At 40.1% G+C, this 23,074-nt stretch overlaps 1 protein-coding gene across 2 annotated transcripts in view; it reads right to left on the reverse strand.

The window, feature by feature from the left end:
* The window catches only part of alk (ALK receptor tyrosine kinase), a 385,940-nt gene that overhangs the window by 30,409 nt on the left and 332,457 nt on the right, over positions 1–23,074 (reverse strand). For both annotated transcript variants that reach the window (XM_061062375.1, XM_061062374.1), the window contains exons 11-14: positions 19,297–19,416; positions 10,015–10,180; positions 5,834–5,981; positions 481–591 (exon numbers count right to left, since the gene is read on the reverse strand). In XM_061062375.1, the coding sequence (XP_060918358.1) occupies positions 481–591; positions 5,834–5,981; positions 10,015–10,180; positions 19,297–19,416 (545 nt within the window). The remainder of the gene's footprint in view (positions 1–480; positions 592–5,833; positions 5,982–10,014; positions 10,181–19,296; positions 19,417–23,074) is intronic.

Raw genomic sequence — 23,074 nt, forward strand, 5'->3', positions numbered from 1 at the left:
CAACAGAGGAATCTCAAAACTAGCGCATGGTACCATGTTATCAATGAAGTGAAGTACATTCATTTTCACAGCCTCTATGACACAGAAGCATTCTAAATGGTTTTATTAATAACATCAAATTATATCAATCTTCAGATCTCTACCTTTCCACATAAGTCAAACTATTTCTTATAGAAATAATTTAAACAATCAGAGAACAGCCTATAGGTACGCTTATGTTCAGTGAAGACTTGGGGATGTCTCTTGCTTAGTTTTGATTCCAGTTCTTTATGACCTTTGATAAAAAGAATGACTGCAGGCCTCTGACAGTATCTCATTCATTTAAATAACTTAAATAGAACACATAATTTATAGTCATATGTCCCTACTTATATAACATTTAAATCAAAATCTCAGCAAACTTTGTGCAGTTTCTAAAATTCTAGTATAAAAAATATCCTTCTGTCCCTGAGAGCATCTTTTCCCTCAGCGCCTTCTTACCTTGAACACATATGTAGCCCCGCCACCTCCTCCTCCGCCGCCTTTCACTTGTGTTTTGTTCACCATCGGGCCGCTCTGTTCCAGGCACATCTTATTCAGAATGGCGTTGGACTGCAGGGAGGAAGAGAGATGTCAGTTCGCTGTAGAGTTGCTTTCATGGATGTCAGTTGAGAATGAGAAAGCTGAGCGGTTGCCAAACCCCAGCTGCCTCGAGTCTAAGGCTGCGGCATTACAACAGTGAGAAAAATACTGAGCAGAGATTACAAATTACAAAGAGCTGAGACGCAAGAGCTAATGTTCCTCTTATAGAGTAAGTTCTGGTGAGATATGAGTTTTTAATGATTTCCCATGTAGCCTGAGTTTCCCCCATGTGTGTAAATCCATCGTACTTTTGTAAAACAGCTCTCTGTTCAGAGAGATGGATTCATGTTACTGGCAGAAGAAGACGACTCTGGAGTGGATCACTAGGCGGTCTGACAACTTATGGGAGAGACTGAAGCTGGTTAGAATGACAAAAACTAATTATTATTAATATACTTACTGAATAGTTTTCATTTCACAAACACAGAAATATATGTGTACGTGCTAATATATGAGCTAAGCTGTTCTGTAAAAAAACATAGTTAATCTAATTTAATGTTGAATATCAACATCAATGAAAACTTTAAATGTTTTACAATGTAGAGAGGCCCAGGATAGTTATATATATGGCTTTGTTTACAACAAAATTAACAGAGCTTCCCCACTAATGCAACATTTTGGAAAATCAACAAAGGTCATCCATGAACTTCAAACAGTGTATGAATATGAAAACAGCTCATTTTATCACACAGGTATTTTGTGTTTGTGGTAAAGCTGTGAGGAAATGTCAGTTTGTCTCAATATCGGCGCCCCCTGTGGTCAAAGTTGTACCTTTCATCTCTCCTCATGATCTGTGTTTTCCTGCAGCAGCACTTTCATGCCTTACAAATAAATCTAGAGAAATATTCAGTGTTGTTGCAGAAGAAGGTCTCGTTTGTCTTTGTATGTCAGAGATGTATCAGTATTAATATCTGTATGTTTCAGAACCAGCTAAGAACTGCTCACAGGAGCTCTATCTATGACGCCATCGGCTGTAAAGTGACCTGCATTGTGTTGTTTGTCCCCCCTTTAAATGAGCACTGTAAAAACAGTGACTTGACATAAACAAGCCTGTAATGTGTTGACTTGCATCACATTAGTTGACACCCTTTGCTTTACAGACTATATATAATAAGCAGTATCATGAATTGTTCAAATCCCTTTAATCTGTCATACTTTATTTAATTTAAAGTTTATTTCACATCCAGATGCAGCTTGATCATCTCTCTCTTTCAGATGCACAACTAGGTCTTTAATGGGACTGGGGAAATTATCTCAACACATACCATATCAACACTGGCAGTGACAGGGCAGGGATTGTTTTATAATGGATATTTTGTTTATTGTTATTGTTTTTGTTTCGTTTTTTGTTTACATTATTTTCATTAACCCAAAAAGTAAAACGGTAACACAGGCTGTTGTTGTAGGTCCATGCTTTACTTATTTACCATGTGCAGTTAATAGCTTTATTTTTGTGCATGTCTCTTACTCTTCTTATGTAGATGTGACTGTTAACTACCTTTAGTGTTTATTTATAAAATCCTCTAATATCAGTGACTGATCAGAACTGCGCTTCATGTACACCGTGTTTGTATTTCAATAAAAGGATTTTGACTAAAAAAAAAGTTGATTTCACCAGGAAAGCCTCATTGAGATTAAGAATCTCCTTTACAAAAGTGTCCTGGCCAAGAAATGCAGCAATGCAAAGTAAAGTATGTAAACAACTTCAATATCTACCTGGACATGTTACACTGAAGATTTGAACGCTCTGCTGATGTGAATCTGAGTTTTACCCCTGAAAATGATTACATTTCAGTATTTTGTTTTTTTTACTTACGGGTTACAAAGTGAGAAAGCTTTATTTACAAATACATTATGTTCATATATACAACAATACACAAATAACTTAACATGAAACTCTTTTTGAAGGATATGAAAAAAAAGAGAGAAAATGATAATACTGTCATTACGTTTTGTGTCACTTCATCATGCTAACCGACACAGACAGCCTGTTAGTCAGCTCGTCGTCTCACTCTGTTTCCCGGAGAGACAGCCTCTTTACAAAAATGAAAGTGGACGTTTTGTTGGCAAACGATGTTCGATGCGGGGACTTTAACACAGCTGAGTTTCTGTGAATTGATGTGTCTGCCTTGTGTGTGCTATCATGCTCAACTGCCTGGAGCTAGTCCTTCTCTGAGAGTGAGAGGGTTTGAGTTTCTTCTCCTCACTCTGTCTGGACCTCTCTCAGACACACAAACATACAAGTCGCTCAACGCTCCCTCATTTGTCTTTGCCAAATTTCTGAAGGCAGGAGGGGATAGGACTTAAGTGAATGTGATTGACAGTTTGAGGGGGTAAAAGACAGTGCATCCAAATTTTTCTGGGAGAGTCTTCCTCACTCTTTCTCCCTCCCAGCCTGTTCTGCCTCTGCAGCTTCTAACTGTTAAGTTGAATTTGTGTCAGAGAGAGAAAAAACAAGGAGCTGGGAGTGTGTGTATTCTTGTGATTCTCTGTATGTGTGTATGCACAGAAGAAAGCCAAGGACAAGCACAGAGAGCGTGAGTATTTGTCAGAACAAGGGGGGGCATTATTTCCCTCCCCAGAGGGGAGGCAAGGTGTGAGAGAACACGCTTCCACAGCACAAATCACCGTTAGAGCAAACCTTTGGAGAGCGACCGCCTCTCGCTGTCAGAACAGGGGGGAAATAAGAGGAACCTTAAACGACTTCAGTCTCACTTTGGAACAGCCCAGTCCCTGTCTGCTGAGCACTTTAAGACATAGCGTGTTAAAAACTAATAACTGGATGACAGTGGTGTGGACGCCTGCCTGCTAAGCTACTCATTCTGTCTCTTATAAAAACAAAGTGACCAAACACATCAGGCACTTGAGCTGAATCACTTCTTGGAATAACCTCTGTGGTTTCAACTTGATCTTTGCTACTTCTTTACTCTAGTGTGTGACTGTTTCAGGTTTTACACTTCATCTAGAGCACTTGTCTATTTAATATAAGTTTGCTAACCAGTTAATATAGAGGCCTTATCATAAATAAGAATGAAATAAAACTAAAACAAATGTCAACAAACTGGGGTAGTCTTTGAAAAATACACAGTTTAAAGAACTATGAACTTTGTTTCTTAAAGAAAAGCCTAGCAGATATATGACATTTTCTCCCTCTTTAATATAGAAATGTGTTAATGTGTACAACAGTAGCTTTATCTGTAGACAGAGATTGATTCACCACACAACAATGTGTTATCCTCAATATCCTTTATCAGAAGTGGTAAAACCACAAACTATTAGTGTGTGATTTCTACAAAATGATATCGATTCCACAATGATTTTGTTTTGCCATACATTTCAGAATCTGCTGGTTATTCCCTCTTCTGAAAACAACCAGAAATAAGTGCTAATGATAACTGACCCTCTTTCTCCTCCATTTTCAGTGGCGGGGTAAATAGGGGATGATGGATGGTTTCATCTGCGACTGGAGGGATTGTAAGGGTTTTAGTCTCAGTGTTTTGAACTGTGAGGGGAAGCAAGCCACTCTGCTGCCAGTGAACAAACTCCAGAGCATAATGGATGACAGCCACCTCAGGCAAAACAACACAAGTACACTTAGGAGAGACAATGGAGAGATCACTGGGAGTTTTGATCGCAGATGTAAACAGTCGTTGGGAGACCATAAAATGTGACACTTTAGAGCATGGGTGTCCAAACTGATGTACAGGGACCTCATAAGGATGAGAGGATTAACCTGACGCTTGGTTTCTTTATATTTGGAATGTACAAGTTATCATATTAAAGACCATCTGAAATGAAATTGCATTTTTCAGTATGCAACAACATTTATATCTGCTCTGCAAGTCTTTTTATATTCTCAGAGATATCAGACAGTGAAAGGAAGACATCTGCGTTATAATTATTGTTTTTTCTAAAACTACTCCTTGAAGTTTTGTATTTCAGGAACAGAAAAGTGTTTTGTATGAGGCGACCTTAAGGTGACCTTAATGAGATACAACACTACTGATATTTACATTCACTGGAGAAAATAACAAAGCCAAAGTAAGTTTGCAGGCTGTAGCTGTTCATCTGCTGCACATTAAGCTGCATGTTAATGTCACCTTCGATTGAGTAGATGCTGGTGTGTTTCTAAATCTTTAGTACCACAAACTGTCTGTTGTGCCCCACAGTGTAATGCCTGCACTCTGTCTGCCACCTGCTGTCAATCAAAGGCAGACATGTTCCACCCCTCCAGCTGGATGACAGTTAAAGCAGTATTTCTGAAGTCTTTTCCTTTTGTCAAAAGTGCAACTATTAAAGCCCAGGGCGCTGATGGCCTAACAGTTAGGTCGTAGCCTGTGCAGTGAGGCTGTAGTCCTTCAAGCGGGTGGCTGGGTCATAGTCTGACCTGCAGCTCCTTTCCTGCAGGGTCGATACATACTCTCTCTCCTCACTTCAAACTATATCCACTGTCCTGTCTAAATAAAGCCCCCCCCCACTCTTTAAACAAACATTTTAAATATATTGACATCCCTTTTTACTGCAAAAATGGAGGGAAACTTATGTTGAAGCTCGACTCACCAGTCATAAATGGGGATATATTTCAGTTCACCTTGTAAGAAACTCAAATCTTTTAACATTTGCTACTTGCACAGCAACAGAAACAGGTATGAAAGACAACTGTTACATCTTTAGTATATGTTGGTCTATTAAAGAGAAATATGTTATAGGAAGATTCTCCTGTAACATATTAATGGGATGCTTGGCTGTGGTTCAGTGGTAGAGTCGGTTCTCAACTGGGGGTTGTGGGTTTGATCCCCAGCTCCTGCAGCGGACCACACAAGTCCAAATCTCCTTATGAAGAACCCCATATTACTCCCGCATGTGAATGTGTGTAAATGGGATTAGTTAACACTGATAGACACAACCTCTGCTGTCAGAGTGTGAATGTGGTGTGAATGAGTAGGTGTGACCTGGGGTGTAAAAAGCGCTTTGAGTAGTCAGAAGAGTAGAAGTGCTACACAGGCTCAGGTCCATTTACCATCTCCTACTTATTCACAGAGCTAAATCCTTACAGTATTTGGATCTATTTAAAAACAGAACCATGAACTGAATCTGCATTAAAACTCATGTCTTATTTTTATGATGCTTTTACAACATTGTCCAGAATTTAGGTCTTCATGTTTTATTGAACATGAATTGGCCCCCATGAATTGAATTGAAACATACTTACATTGGGGCATGCGTCATCTCCTTGCTGTCCCACTAGGATGTAAATATGATCATCCCTCCTCAACAGAAAGTCTCCTGTGATGTAAACACCGTGTGACCTGCTCATGGCCAATACGCTTCGCCCGCCAGCTGCACCGTAGGCTGTTATCCTGGGGATTAACGCACACAGATGAGACCATGAACAACAAGCAATAAAACAATAAACTCTTTCACAAGATAATTATTCTAATGATAAAGAATATTAAATGTAAAAAAATAACCTGAGGCTGATAAATAGTTTTCAATGTATTCCTCCTAAAACTTCATGACAGCACAACATTCAATTAAGACACTTTCACCACAGGTGCTTTTAATAAAAATATTTGACTAAGTGTAGTCTTGTATTCTGAAGCACACACAAATACATTGACTACAGAGTGCATTGGCCCACAAACAAACAGAAACAAACATAGAATTACACACTTTAGCAGAAGAAAGAAAGTCATTTCAAATGTTCCAGTTTTCTTGCCAGAAAAAACAACAACTTGATTGGTTTTTTGGAGCGCTTCGATATTTCTCTTCCCCCGGGTGGTGCTTGGTAGGGAGAGAGAGAGAGAATGATGCCCGGTGCTCAGTAGCTACCTCAGCTGTTTGCCTAATGGCTTTTGGGAGATGCAGAGCACACATTCATCTTTGTGGCCGTCTGTCAGCTTCATTTTCAGGTTCTGCCAGCAAAACCAGGCCACATACAGACCACGAATCAGGAAGTAGTGAGGAGACAGAAGGTGTTTTTGTAACACTCTGTGACATGTGTTAAGAAAGTCCCGTCCATGCTAAAGTATTTTATGACTGGAGGGTTTTGGCGGAGCCGGGCGGTGTGTGTGTGTGTCTTTGTTTTTGTGTTGACGTGGGAGGCTTGCGGCTCTCAGAGACATTTTTGTCTGAACCGTCAAAGTCAAATCCAAGTTAAATGCCTTATGTTGTCATGAATTCCCACAGAAGGAACATTGATCCCTGCACAAGGCTGTGGATATGAGAGCATTAATCCTCAGGCAGGGCACAGTTTGAGGTCAAGGTGTTGACTGTTGAGGTATTTTGAAGCCTTTAAGCGGCTGTTAGAAACTTTCATTTTGTGTCGATTATTTTTTGCGATCCCAGTAGACAAAAAGTGATACACCTGGTGTTCTTCCTGATCCTGAGTCTGTGTGTTTGTATTGTAGAGTAGAACAGAAATAACTGCTTTTATAATTAAAAACACATATTTTGCGAGATGCCCTAATGCGGTAATTGGGTGAGTGTTGCTATCTTAAATCAATAACTTTAAAATGACAATATAAATTGTGAAATACATACTCAGACTTGGCTACTCAGCAGAAGTAATTTAGTTGATAGAACAACAGTTTTTAAAACCAATATCATATATCATATTAAACCAACAGCATATGGTAGAAAGTGCATCATGTTTTACAGCAGGCCACTCTCCTGTGACCGCTGCAGACATTACACCTGCAGCAGCCAAGCCATGCATACTATACACCTGTCCAGGAGGAAGAGACGTCATTTAGAACTGATTGAAGGAGAGCCTGACATTTGTTTCCCCAGTTATCTTCCTGGTGGTTTTTATTGTTAAAATAAATCAGATTCTTTACTCAATCCCAATCAATCAGCCAACAAGTGTCATGTCAAGACATTTTACAACAAAGAGCAGGTCCAGACCATATCCTTTGTAATATTAGAGACCCAATATTAATCCACAATGAGCAAAGCCCTTGGCAACATTTAGCTAGTAACAGGGGCAAGAAAACACTTCCTGTGACGAGGCAGAAACCTTGAGCAGAACCAGACTGCAGTCTGCTGAAACTGTGTTTGGAATGCAGAAAGAGAGATGGAAAGAAACAAACAACAAGAGAAACTACAACAAAACAACTAGATACATGAATGTTTGGTGTCTGTGGAAAACATGTTCCTTATTACTTTTAATTGGCTACTAAACTGTAAATCAGCACCTTGCTGCAGAAATCCATCCATAGGCTCATTGGTCTGTGTTCATTGGAATGGACTTGTTGACAGTTGTAACAGGCATTAAGAAGGACGATATCAATGGACAGTTTTCTCGCTGTAGGTCACATAGAGACATCAGAACTAAACTGTGACTGTTCCATAATCAGTTACAAAACTCCTCATAGTAGTTTTAAAGGCCACCAGCACAGACATGGAGGTGGGTGGTTCTTGGATTTTTGGAGTCAGGTGTAGAGTGAATCATACTATTAAGCTGCCATTACACCAGCCTCTGCTCTCTCCTGCAAGAATCTGATAGTGATATTTCTCATGTTTGCTTGTGGAAGATTGATGTGCTGCGGATGCACAGAGGAGTGGATGTGGGTGTGAGGAAGAGTCTGCATTGTTGTGATAAATGTGAGTTTCACAGAGTTAGCTGATGGCTGAGGAGGAGAGGGCACGTCTGTATTGTATACTGTTTGTAAGCCGAGTGCTCATGAGGCAAGGTGTATGCAACTAATTGGCCCCACAATCTCCTGAAACCCATGAGAGAGAGGTTTATAATTGTTTCCGAGTGGGTGTAGTATAAAAAAGGATAAAGGTGAGGTGAGGTTGATGTTTGATTTATATGATTTATATTTGTGTGTGTCTTGCTGTATTTCCAAATCGTCTAGTGTGGTTCCATAATACTGAAATCTGTGTATTCTGTATATTTCTTTAACAATGTATGGACCAATGCGGCGGGAAATCAGAGTTGACAAGCCGCCATTACTGTGGTGGCGTCGACCTTCAACAGCTGCGGGTTTCTAAAAAGTGTAACATTTTCTACCTTTAACAGGACTTTCTATGTAACTTTACCTTTTGCAACAATCTAAAGGACTTATGGGGTTCTCAGTTGATCTTGTTGTGACAAACTTTAACTTTGGGAACAAACAGGAAGTGCACAACACACACTTTTTGAGAGCAGACACTTTCCATATATTAACTGTCTGCAGAGGTGGATCAAGAAACACATTTAATAAATATAAGTAACATTCTCTCTCTGCATGATCTGTAGATGGTATGTAGTCTTCCATCACCTGATCATTAATGAAATAATGTCGTACAGTAATGTTCCTCTATTAGCGAGCATCATCAGGTAAGAGTTGGATGTAATCATTACGGACCTGTTGAATTATCAAAAAAACAAGGTGCTTAATGAACATCTATAGAAATGTTTTTCACACAATGCAACTAATCGGTGATGATTGAATGAAGCAGTTAACTGATTAAGCTAGTGTTAGTACGTATTTTCATGGATTCATTCATCTTGATAATTTTGTGGATATATCTTTGAATTGTGTCAACCATCAGAGTAATTCTTCTTTTAGGTTTGTGAAGCTGTAATACACATGTGTTAGAGACCTCATAGCAGCAGAGTTATATTTGGATTGAAGTGTCTGTTGTGAGCTGAAAAGGAAATGTGACTCTGAGACTGAAGAAATGTATATGTCTGATATTTACGAGTCAAGGTGATGTCTTCTTTCTAGTCTTTTAGAGATGTAACGAAGCAGTCGGGAATTTGTGGGCTGTAATATAAGCAACACTGTGAAGATGAAGATTCTGCCTCTTGGCCCATGATGGCCACTTTGCCAATGATCGTCAATGATTGTGATATCTTGTTCCGCACTTTGTCAGCCATGTGTGTTGTGTTTCTATGTTGTCTGATCATGGCTGAATAAATCTAAGATGATCCACAGTCTGTTTCACGATTTCATCTTTGAAGATTTACTACAGAAACAACCCCCACCTAACAGCTAGTTAGCTTAATCAGCTTGTTCAATAACTTTATATCACACAGCATTTCATCACATTTCGAGCGGTGGCTGGTTGAGTTTTTTTTTATTTCTCTGACTCTATTATGTAATCAGGTTGTTATTGTAAAATAGGTCTAATGTGTAAAACCTAAACTACATTAAGATCTCCTGATTAAGGTTCCTTCATCAGCAGCTATTTGATATTTGTATCTACTGTAAGTATGAAAGCTTCTGTCACAGTAAACGGGCAGCAGCACACGCTGAGATGCCCACAAACCGGCCGCAGGAATTTATCTTACTAGAATTTCTGTAAAACATTGTTTTCATGGTCTGTATTGGAACTGTGTAAAATTGCAGAACCCCTTCTGAATAAAACACTCAACAGTCAATACTCTGGCGACAGGCCTACCTGTAAGTGCCAGTTTCCTGGACTCGCCACTTCTGAATGCCTTTGAAGGGCCCTCGGGTGCCGACTGTCACGTTGACGTTGCTATTCCTGTAGGAATTGAGGCACTGAGCGGGAGTCGGGCCTTCAGCTCCCACAGCTCCACAGGTATGAAAAATCCATTTTTTGGCTGCATATTGAAGGGAAAGGAAAAAAATGACATGTATCACTTATAGAGCTCACAGCTGCCAAAGCACATGTTCTGTATTCACTTACACATGCAATTTAGGAAACATCAAATACCCACTGAACTGCTATTTTATTCTGTTATCACTTAACCCACTTTGATGCCAAGGGCCAGTACAGTATTGCAAATAGATGTACAAAATACAACTACTGTATAAACAAATAGAAACAATGTATTTTCTATTGTTGACAGAACGTCAGAATATCACAAATGAATAAAGGAGGTTTTTATGAAGAATCTTTTTCAGAGGAATTTTTGACCAACAGAGATCACTCTTTTTCAAAACATCCCACAAGGTTTAAACTTTTTTTTTTTTTTTTTACATGGCAAAGTTGTTTTTTTAAACCCAACAGCTAGAACATTTTTAACAAGGCAAGCAATTATCATGGGGCTAAAAAGGCTGCATCACTGGCACCAGTTTCCAGGTGGAAATATTACAAACTTTAGTCATGAACATTTGTTTTTATTTACTTGAAAATTTCGAATTAAACCAAGAGTATGTTGGTTTATAATATCAAATATTGACTTCAACATCAACTTTAAATCTATTTTGATTTCATGGGAACACTAAAGGTGAAAGAAAGGATGAATTTCACAGAGAAAAAAGTACTTATTATCAATCTATTTCTCTCACGGTCAATCCACTTAAACATTCCCAGCGCTTCATTTTCACATCAAATAACCCGATATGAAAATATTGTATTATACTGGGAAGGCTTACTAGACTGAACTTCTTCTATGAGCAGCTACTATCAACTTGCAGTATTGCAGCGTGGGCGTAGTGACAGGATCACAGGTGACAAACATTCCTCCTCGTTTCCAGTGTAATCCCATGTGTCAGTGCTAATTGGAGTTCTTTTCACTGTAATTAGATTAGTCTTGTCAGATGGACGTGGACAGACTTAACACCACAGCACTAAATCCTGATTCAAGGCTTGTGAACACAGAGCAGAGGGGAAGACGACCGGGGAGTGAAGAAGCTCTTTCTCCCTCTGCTCGGCTCTGAACTACTTATCATTCATTTCAGAGCAGGGCTGCAAATCTGACACTGGCTGAAGTTGAAGTCTTCCAGGAAACAGAGCAGCTCACATGGCTCTCACTTATTTGCTTGGTGTATTAAAACCATTTTGTGATGAGATAATTAAAAATATATTTTTTTGCAAAAATAGTAGATTTGATGGTGGCAGCATAAAAGCATAAAAGCATAAAAGCATAACAGATGGCACAGGCTCAGGAGTGCAACTTGAAGTTATGATGCTCAACAACACAACATCAGTAGCCTGCTGTGTAGAGCCTATTACCCTTGAAGCCCTGGATTTGAGAAAGTGCTATGAGAATCTCTCGCCAAAATCCACTCTCTCTGATTGAGGAAGATAACCACAGAAGGCTGGCTTGAGCAACACATCAGTAATTTCTAATTGAGTTATTTAGAGAAATAGTGCATCTGAACCTTTTCTTGTTGTAGCCACATCATCAACCAAGCAGGATTCTTTTGTTATAGAGAACTGACATGTGTACAGAGTCTTATAATCACCCTCTGTTGTTCAATGTTGAAGGTTGTAAACCTGCTGGTGCATTATCTGCAGAGGTAACTTTCAGGCAGTCTGGAAGCTGAACTTCTGCAATCTCATTATACTCACCTTAATGTAAGCTAGGATTCATTTAGAGTTCATATTTCATATGATTTTATTATTTGCCCTCTATTGCAAATAATAGGTGATTAAATCTGATAAAAAAAACACTAAATTAAAAAGTCTTACTTAAAAAAAATCAATGTCTTAAACATTTTTCAGAGAGGAAATGTGCTGTGAGCTTCATAGCTGCTGCTAACTTTAGCTAACTTGCTCTGACAAACTTGCACCTTTCAGATAATTACATAGAGACTAAAGCAGGAGTTGAATTAGTTTCAGAACTAAAAAATACAGCTGAATCAAATTCCTGAGACTAAATTCTGAGAAAGTACAGCCCATCAGAGAGAGAGAATGTGCTTTCACAGCTTCCTCCTAGTTTCTGTTGCCGCATGCCAGAGTGATGACAAGTATTACCCCTGGACACCTCGCTGAACTGCAAGTCAGACATAATATTTGTTATTCTGAGCCTCGTGATTGGTCTGGTGCAAGGTCAACCAATATGAAATCCAACATCAGTACTTCATACTGAGCTCCTCTTCTCTTACAAACATCTCTTTTGAGTTGGTTGCCAGCAGAGTCAATTTACAGCGAGTCATACTTTCAAAAACACTTGAAAACACCTGCTATGGTTAGAAAACAATTTGGAGTTGATCCTGGTCTTAGCAAATGCACTCCTACTGTAAAAAAAAAAATTCTGTTCTAGGGAGAGCTGGAGTTGTGTCTGGCTTCCATCCAGCAGGAGTAAATTGATCCCTCAAGTCAGTATTTTCACCACCCAACAAGGTAAAGAAGAGTTAAGACTGTTAAAGTAAATCCATCACTGGAGCAGAAAAGCCTTTAAAGCCAAACAGAGCTTAAGTCGTAAATCTTACCGTACTTAATGGGTTACTCTGAGATGGCAATCAGTTCAGTTAAAGGGAAAGGAATGAAGGAAGGATGTGGAGTCAGAATGCTGTAATATTGTTTTTCTTGGGTTGCTCATGTGAAAAACAAAGTTCGACTTGTTGACATTATCGCTGCTGGTGTTGAAGAAAGCCAATTTTTTTTTGTTCGTTTCCTCTCTCCCCAGGGTGTGGTGGGTTTCACACTTCAGCCCGTCTGATCGATCTTGTTGGTCCATCAATATGAGTGGGTTGTTATGCACACATACACCCATGACCACACAATCACGCACACACCCAAACACGGCACCCATCTGGCCTAATGAGCCGTTCTGTGATAGGCACACATAATACAAGATGTGCTCTCACAGATGAAAGTCTGCTCTAATAAGTGGTGTGCACCCTCGTCAGCTCCTCTCACCTTCAACTTTCATACGCACACTCTCATATAAACATTCTGATAAACACTAAAACATCTCTGGAGAGTCGCACAGTCTGCCTGACTTTTACATGAATCTCCTTTTCCATGAACTTTGCCACCTGTGGTACGCCATCATCATAACAAACAGCGGCCTCCATCAGAGGAAGGGGCAGTGCTGTACACTGTGATCAGTGAGGGATTGTTCTCTGAGAGCGAGAGAGAGACAAAGTTTGGAGAACTGCCTCTGATTGGATTGTTATACAGACAGCATTGCTTCAGCTTTCGTTTTCTCATCTGAGCATGATTAAAACGAGGCAGACACATTTGTGAATATCTCTTTCTCTGTGAATAACAAAGACGAGGAACAAGGGAACAAGTATGTCGGCCTATTCAGGTTTATGAATAGCTGTTGAAAGAGGCAATGAGAATGAAACTGCTCAAACAAAGTTCCATTAAATGTTTTATTCACTATGTTTCTTTTGTTGTTGTTGCTATGCCTGTTGTTAGCTTAGTTTCAGATCAGCATGGATTAAGGGTACAATTACAAGGTGAGGCACTCCTTTGATCAGTCAAATGCATACAACTGCCAATGAAAGGCGTCTGATCCAACCTTCACAACAGGGTCCTAAGTCTCTGACTAGACTCTTCTCCTCTGTCGCCCCCCGGTGGTGGAATGAACTTCCAAACTCCATTGGATCTGCAGAGTCTCTCTGCACCTTTAAGAAAAAGCTAAAGACCCAGCTCTTTCATGAATACCTACTAACTTAATGATGATGGTCTCCATATTATTGATGATGATGATGGTAATGACGATGGTTTTTGTTTGATAACGATGACTTATAAGATGGTTTCTATACTGATTAGAGCTCTCAAGAACTGCCCTCAATGTTGTGCTTTGCCTCTGGTCACTTCCTGTCAGCACCTGTGTGTCCAATCAGACTCAAAGCTGATCGTTTGCTCTTACTGACATTGTTCCCTTTTTTCTAGATCCTTACTTGTGTTGTACTTACTCTCTGATGTACGTCGCTTTGGATAAAAGCATCTGCTAAGTGAATTGTAGAATTGTAGAAGTGCATATCATATATATATGATGGATTAAATGCTAATGGTATGGTGCTTTTCTAGTCTTCTGATTACTCTTAGTGCTTTTACATCGCAGGTCACACCTACACATTCACACACTGATGGTCGAGGCTGCTGTGTAAAGTGTTAGACTGTGTTGCAGACTAGTTGCTGCAGGAGCTGGGGATCAAACCCTGACCTTTCGATTGAGAGACAAGCGACTCTACCACCTGAGCCACAGCTGCCCTTATTCTTTCTAACTGGAACAAATGTTTCCTGTTGCTATCTTGTGATAGTGAAAGGACACAATGACACAATCGCCACCATGTTTACTTTTCAGAGTATTAAAACCATGTCTTGTAGTTTTATAAAATTGCTGTTATGATTTCTGGTATCATGATGAGACTTTAAGACAGGGGACCTGCTACTCAAACAACTGTCAGGATCTTGAACAACATCTCACCTACATAAAGGAACATTGCCCTCTGCCATGTATCCTGCTGCTATTTCTTTCTAAATGTCTCAGTTTTTCATGTGGCAGTTCTTAGAGCCACGTTAGCATGATTCATATAATTCTTAGATCATGTCGAGGTAACTGCTCTGCTTTTGGGTAGACTAAATCTGCCATTAAATCCAACACTGAGTCAGCCATTACTGAGAAAGAGCCTGTCAAAGAGGAAAAAGAAGGCAGTCTAATTAGCAGGATGTAGTAATTCAGTGACATCATTTACAAGTTAATAAGTTTTCAACAACAGCTTTTCTCAACATCTTGTGATTATTTTTTGTCGGGAGTTGTCGGCAACACTTCTCACTCAGAATAAAGACGGTAAAATGAGTGCAATAAAAGAACAATAAGGTAATCTGCAAACTTCTTTTTGCATGCTTTCCACATATTTTTTGAAGTTATTACACACCCAACTCCATCTGAACTTTTATACAAACATGCACTCCATGCATAGGTGAGAAAACACATCAATATGTTCTCATTTTGTACCAATTTCCTTTCTTAGCATGTGTTGCAGTCTCCTCCTTATTCAGTGACAGTTGTCCTCTGTTGGCCGGCCATTAGAAAAGATGGATCAAGGTTGGCACGCTGTGAACAGATCTGCATGCTAAGTACGAGTCTTATGGAGCACAAGAGTCCAATTAATTACCAAAGCCTGTTTAGCATGGCAGTGCTCGTTATCAGTCTCATATCTGTCTTAGTGACTAATGCTCCCACTCTAAAACCCTGAGTAGCAACGACTAGCTAACTGTTTGCCGCAGGCCGGTGTTTATGAACGAGTAAAGAATGAAGCACAGACTCATATTTCCACTCGGCAGCTAATTAGCAGGCGTGTAATGGCCAAAAGCTCAGGCGCCAACATCTGCTGTCAGTTATTTTCAAGAGCCAATCGTGTGTCTTCAATCAACCCTCCCTTCTGTCTTTGATTCGATGCCAGTTTTCATCTCTGCTACACAACTTTGTGTTGTTGCTTATTGTTGTATGAGCCGAAGTAGAACACCTTGATATGAAAATGTGCTGTCTGTTCAAAGACGCCAATATTTCTACATCCTGCAACATTTCTGCAGATAAGGTGGAAATGAGATATTTGTAAAGTTTATTTTATTCCTTTAAAAGAAACTGGAAAAAATTATCTTAGTAAGACACACACCCATAAATACACACCCACCCACACACACACACACACACACAAACTTTCTCATACAGTAAATGGTCAGAGAGAGAAACAAGCCTGGAGCTCATATTGAGCTTAGTGATGCGTCGCTTTCCCATCAGGAGAGGTAATCACAGACGGAAAAAAGAAGCACGCTCATCGAGGTTGACTTTTTCACTTCCCCCCCTAAAAAAAGCAACTGATGAGTCAGCAGTGAGAGGCGGCTGCCACACAGTAGGGCAGTCTTGAGAAATGAAAGTGACTGCTGCCAGAAAAGTGGGGGAATGAATGGAGATGAGGGGGAAAAGAGTGAGAAGAAAGAAAAGTATGAAGGTGAAGTCAGGGTGAGGGGGGGGAGGAGAAGTGGGACAGGATGGTAGGCGGGAGGGCAGTCATGTGAATTAACAGGCTGTCAATAAAAGATTTTAAATGGGGGGGGCTGATTGAGAAACAAAGGGGAATGTTCTAGGTCCAGATATGGTGCCACAGTGAACAGAGAGATGAAGGGGAGACTGAGAGGAGAGGGGGTTAATCATTGAGCGTGTCAGGGGAAGGAGAGAGCCGTGTTGGAGTGACAGGTCTGCTGAGCTCAAACCCTCATCAGGGCTGCTGTCCGGCCCCGCAGACGTCAAAGCATCAGCTCCACAAGGGGTTGAAGGAGACGCCTGACGAATGTTAACCACTCGAGGCTGTCTTTGAAACGGCCAAACTGCAAGTTCAACTTCTTTCCTCCAAGTTAATATCTATGATAATCACAAGGGCGAGAACAGTGTGGTCTGAAAGTCCCATCTTCCTTTGAGGAGATTTGAGTCTGGCTGGCTTTATTGTATCCATACTGAGTATTACCTGTGTAAGCACATTAAAATCACATTTTTCTTGCTAACCTTGCATCTAAATCCTGTCAGCAAACTCCCCCTGTATCGAATCCCCTTTATATCAAATTCTGTATAATGTGTTTCCTCAAATGCCCTGTTTCCTGCTCAGCATGAAGGATTTGCCTGATAGACCGAGTTTGTTGACCCAAGCCTGTGGCTTCAGCTCAATGCATAATCCTGTAACATTATCAAATCATGTAAGCTGGCCAAACATTAATGTCTGTTACTGTCCCTGTTTGACCCTCGAGAGTAAACAACAGCTCTGTGCTCATGACTGAAGAGTGACCCACATCATAGACATTCAATCAGACAAGTCACAACACAAAACATCCACACATTAGCATATTAGGAAACAACACTGTGGACTATTTGTCCATGTTGTCTGCTGTCGAGACTTGCTGTCGAGGCCGACCATCAGCCCTACTTCTTGTAGTGAGTCAGGGCGTTTGCTCTTGTTGGTTTCAGTGGCTGAGGAGGAGAAAATAATGCTCTATGTGGCATGCAGTCAGTTTGAGAGATTCCTTTTCTGACTAAGAATTAAAGAAGCACCACATAGGTTAACAATGCACTCCTTTAACATTATCAGACTTATGATGTAAGGTTTTGGCCCTTGCCTTTATTTGAACAGGAACATTGATGGTGTAGAAAACTGTCGACAGACGGGACAAGTGGGAAGAGAGAGAGGGGGATGTCATGCACCTAACACTACTATGATCAGGATTCAAACCAGCGTCCAGTGCCACATGGACTATAGCCTCTGTACATACAGCACCTGCTCCACCAACTGGGCCATACCATAGACCAGGGGTGGGCAACTGGCGGCCCGGGGGCCACATGCGGCCCCCATCAACCCTCAAAGTGGCCCTCAGGTCCATTTTTACATATCAATTAATTGGAAAACGTGACAAAATCTGCCATGAAATCATGAAAACCGGAAATATGTCCTTAATAATATTTGATCACTGGCATATTTTGAGACATAATTGACTTTAATGGTTTTCGTATCCTACAGTTTGGCCCTCTGGCAGTGAGAATTAAACGAATGTGGCCCTTGCTGTGGCCAAAGTTGCCCATCCCTGCCATAGACTGTAAATAATAATACTCTTTATACAATCTGTGGGCTATACCAGCTCCTTGTGATGTAGGGTTTAAAAAAAAGAGAACAAATCAAAATCAATGAAGTAAGCCGGAAAAAAAATGCAAGTAATTGTAAATGCTGAGAAAAAGTATAAATATTGAGAACAAGTTAAATGTTCAGTATGAGAGCATGGCATACAAAAATCAGAGGATGAACTTTGTTTTCAAAGTAGCTTAGTTTTTAGCCTGGAATAACACTTCTCAGTGCATCATTGATGGTGTTACTTCTAAATCTGAATCAGTGGTTTCTCCTATTTTAAACTGATCAGTATATTTCACCTTTTCCTCTTTTTCTACCTCAATAGAGAAAACAACAGACTGAAAACAGTATAATAGTGTAGTAAAAGGGAAATCACAGTGAAATGTATAACTGTTTTGTTCAACCTGTTTCTAGATTATTTATGATCTATGAAGTTGGTGTCTAAACTGATGAATTGCGATACATTTGTATTAATTCAAAACAGAAAAACTTTGAGTTAAACTAGATCCTACCTTGTAATATTTTAATTTACTTAACTTGTATTGACCTGTTGTTTCATCAACACATTGTTTCCTTTTTTCCCACTGTGAACCAGGCACCTTCTAGCTGTGAGGTAGACAGGAGTATCCACTACTTCTAGCCACTTTTTATAACGTCATCTTAATGATATATCATATTTTGGTTAACTTTATTATAATGTATATCTTTTTTGACTCATTCTTAATTTCAGTCTATTAATGTTTGTAGATTTGGAATCCACATTAGTTGAGAAAACATAAACACAAAATTTAGAGCTACCAGAACACACTTATAAATTATCATGACTTGTTGTTTTTTACAGTGTATGAAGCAAAAATCCTTTTCTGACAAAAAATATTTACTATACAGTGAAACAGATATATTTCAGGAGAGAGGCTCAAACAAGTAGTGCAGGTTTGATATAAAAGTAACTGTAACTTACAACTTCAGATACAGATTTGAATGTGTGCTTGTCTTTACCCTTTTGAAGCAGGACAGAGAGAGATAGGTGTAAAATGTCAAGTCCGTTTAAGTGGCTCCATTGACATTCTCAGGAGACAAATTGGAGGATTTTACACTTCAAAACTGCCCGTTCTGCTCCATTTGATGTCAAAGCAGATCTCTGCAGCACTCATTCAGATTTGGATGTGGCGCTGACCAGAAGGGGGCACACTTACTTTGTTGCAGCCCATGAATCATCATCTCACACTCAGCATGTGTAGATTAATTGTGAATCACTAATGCAGGCGAGCACATGTTTGTGAGTGTGTGAGCGAAAGAGAGCACACCAAAGACAAAGAGAGAGACAGATACAGAAATGTCAGTGTGGAGAAAAACATCCATCTGAGTTTCACACACACACCATTCCCCCAAAGGTAATCCAACTCTTACTTACAGTAATCTGTGACAGGGTAGTTCATCAAAGGGCTTCCGATGGATGGGGGCGTGGTCCTGACGGTTGGTTTAAAAGGCAGCTTGGTTGTGCTGGAGACCACCGGTGGATACTCTCCATTGGCTGAAATGAAATAAAAAGCATTTATTATAATACCTCTCTTTTTGTATGCAGCCGTGAAATCCTGTTGCTGTTACACCGAACAACAGGAAAAACTAAGCGCAGTAGTAGCAAGACCCCTCACTGGCCCAGGAAATGTGGAACCACCAGCAGGGGTCATTCTTTCAATTGTACCACCAATAGCTTCACAGAGGGAGAAGAATACATAACATCCTCTCCATCTCTCCATCTCTCCAATCTCTATCAGTTTCTAGATGGGTAAGCACATTCAGTCTCTCAGTGTTTTGAAGCAACCCATCTAGCCTCCAGCGTCATTGCTTTCCCAGGACTGAGATCATAAGCTTGCTTGTACCTTGATCTCTTTTTCCTCAAATTATTACCCAGAATTGAGCCTTGCAGGCAAATGACTTGGCTGATTGGCTTCAACGGTTCAAAATAGAGGAAGCTGTGTTTTTTTTCTAAAGATCTTAAGGTAGGGCAAACTACTTTCAACTACTACAATGGCAGGGCGCTGACCTGGAAAAAGAGTCACCTGTTCCCATTCTCTAGTTTTCACTAGAGAGGGGGGTAAGCAAGAGTTGAGAAGGTTGCTGAACAGATGAATCAATGTCTTTGATTGGGTCCATGCTCTGCAATCAGGGGAACAAAAGATTGGCCTGAGTAATGTAAAAGAAAGCTGCTACCACATCTGATGAATGAATGAGGAAGCCACAGGGACAATCAATGCGACCCTGTCAGCTGAAAAAGAAAAAACCCAGAATACTTTTTCCGTATTTACTTTCAACTAAGTCCAACAATGGTACTGACACTTCTGGTAGGAATAATACGTTAATTGTTGGAACAACGACATTGCAAAAAGCGAACAACGTTTTTTGAATGTGTTTAACATTCGCTTGATTCTTTTCAGCAAAGATTTCCAGAAACATAGTTTCACCTTCTTATTTTAAAAACCCAGAGAGTGTGTTCAGCCTGCATGCTCTAAATGTGTTAGTCACTTTGTTATGCCTAGTTCAAGAGTTCTGTCCAGCATTGATTTCTTTGATTTTTTGTAGAAAAAGCCCTCAGAAGCTCTGATGCTAGATGACCCTTGATGCTTGCTGTAAAAACAGAGGACTTGGATAAGGTTCACTTTGGAGTGCGGAGCTGATAATACTGCAACAAAGGGCATTGGTTACCAATCTTGACCTTCTGCTATTCTGTGTATCCTGCCCCAGATTCATAACTTTTATTTAAAAAAAGCTGGATACAGTAGACTCCATGATAAGAGACCACACTGACTTGACAGGCTTGAAACTAAATATATTAAAGCTGTTTCAGTCCATTAGCACCTTAGAGAGCTGCTCTTATAGACGTTGTCTTACATGCAAACAATACATTGTAATTGATGCTGTATGTGAATATGACCTGCTTATGAAGCTCTATTTCTGTTCTGCACATGGAACAGGCTCTAGAGAGGACTCTTACATGGTCTCAGAGCTTATTTGATATTCAAGGAAAAACAGGTTTCTAGTAAAGTCTGGCCCGTCTTGCAGAGCAGCAGAATAGTATACAGTTTGTTTACACCGTGGCTGTCTGATATTCTCTATAGGGTTGCCAAGTACGGCAAGCAGCAGCAAAGGATGTTTAGTGGTTTCATGAGATTGTTTCTTTTCAGTCGTCTAAGCCAAAATCACTTCTGGAGTAAAAGCTGCAGCTCCAGATAACATCAGCATCCTCTTGATGGAGAAATGGTGTGTTTCTGAAACCTTGCAAAAGAGTTGCACGAGGTGACTATCCAGCAGAAATCCAACTCCAAGCCTCCTAATTGTAACAATTCAAAGATTTTTCCCACAAGGCAGCATTTGCCTCCTTGGTGAACACAAATCAGACCTGCTTTCCTCTGCCATCACTGTGGGTTTGTCAGGGGACAAAATGAGACATTTCATCTTTATCTTTATAATCATTTAACCACAAAACACTCCCCCTTCTCCATCCCTGATCCCCCGTCACCTCAGGCTGGAGACTCACCGTTTATGACAATATGGCAGGGGGCTCCCTCAACAGCTGAAAGCTTTGGAACTGCGACTGTGTGGCGCCGCTCCATTTGGTCCGAGAACACCTGCTTCGACTTAGAGCTTAACAACCTGACATTGATATTATTTGTGCTTGAGTTAAAGGGACGCATGTGATCCAACGGGTGATATATGTCATTATAATGAAACGACATTCTGCAGCTGGTGGTCCTTACTCAAAGTTTGTAATTTTGGCTTCAAAGCAAAAAGCTCAGCACTGCTTTCCTAAAATCTGTCAGCTAGAAAATCAATAACTCATTCCCTAGCCCTGTAATCCTCAACTAAATATGATTGTCTAAGTCTCTACTGCTTGGGAGCTTTGATTCAGATAGAGATTATCTGCAGTAAGATGGATCACATATTGCACGCCGGTGACTACAAAATGTTTGATTTTTTTTTGGGACCAGTGTTCTGTCTCTGCAATACTGTCTCTTTGTAAGTGAGCTTTTAAGGTGTGTTTACGTGTTCTCAACAAGTTCAGAAACTTTTTATATTTTCAACCAACTGGCTAATAAGGTTCACTGCATTGTTATTCTGAGCAGAGGGGTTACACACTACAGCCGTAGACAGAGCATTGGTATGCTGCGGCAGCAGGAGCAGAACTCAGCAGGTCCACCACAGAGCAGCATGAACCAGAGGGCAGGGCAACAGCCTGCGCGCCTGTCACTGTTCATTAGCAGGGCGCCGTAAGCTGTCTGAAGCTCACCAAAGGCCAGCCATGGGGAGAGGGCAGGGGGTGCACCTTGGTTCCATTCAAAATATCTAAGGCTGCAATAGATAAGCAACTGATATTATTTCATCCAGAAACACAGGATTCAAAAGCTGCTGTGCTCTAAATATTTAAAACAATGTAACGCGTACGTTTTCTAAGATCCAACACTGTGTATTTAACTTGCCTTATCGTTGCAGCCGACTGCACTGCATCTGTGTATGTATCTAAATAAGGATAGACCACTCAACTAATGATATGTGTCACAAAACTGGGTTCATGATATGATTTAATTACACATTTCTACTATTTTCTAATTGTTATAAAGAAATCTATGAGAATATGTGAGAAGCACTTTCTAATTTTGAGGTTATATAATTCTAATACAATGCATATTTTCTTGACAAAATGTAAACATGATAATTAAAAAAAGACCTTTGTGAAATTGTGATTTAAAATAAATAAACAATTTCAAATCCCAAATCAAGTAAATATACGCGTGAGCTACTGAAACCAAAAACAACTGAAACTGTGAAGCCAAAAACAGATAGTGACCCCTGCTGGTCTAAAAGAGTATTTTTCCCATATTGATTCAAACTGTCCATTTTGCATGGATTTTTAATTGTATCTGGAGGGATCATTAAATTATTTCAATGCAGGTCTATTTATGAAAACCGAGAAGTTTTGAGTCGATTATCCAGTGACGTCAAGGACCAGTTAGTGAGCGAGCATGTTCATCACAGTGTGATGTTGGTGAGTCATTTGAGGGGCAGCAGGTACTGCTGTTAGTGCAGCTCAGTACGTGGGGTAGACATGATGGTACATGGCAGAAAGAGAGAAGGATGAACTTCCTGTGTTGTCTAATCTAATAAACTCATTTAATGATGCTGGTGAAGATAAA

The sequence above is a fragment of the Labrus mixtus genome, chromosome 18 (assembly GCF_963584025.1).
Source record: "Labrus mixtus chromosome 18, fLabMix1.1, whole genome shotgun sequence".
Lineage (NCBI taxonomy): Eukaryota > Metazoa > Chordata > Actinopteri > Labriformes > Labridae > Labrus > Labrus mixtus.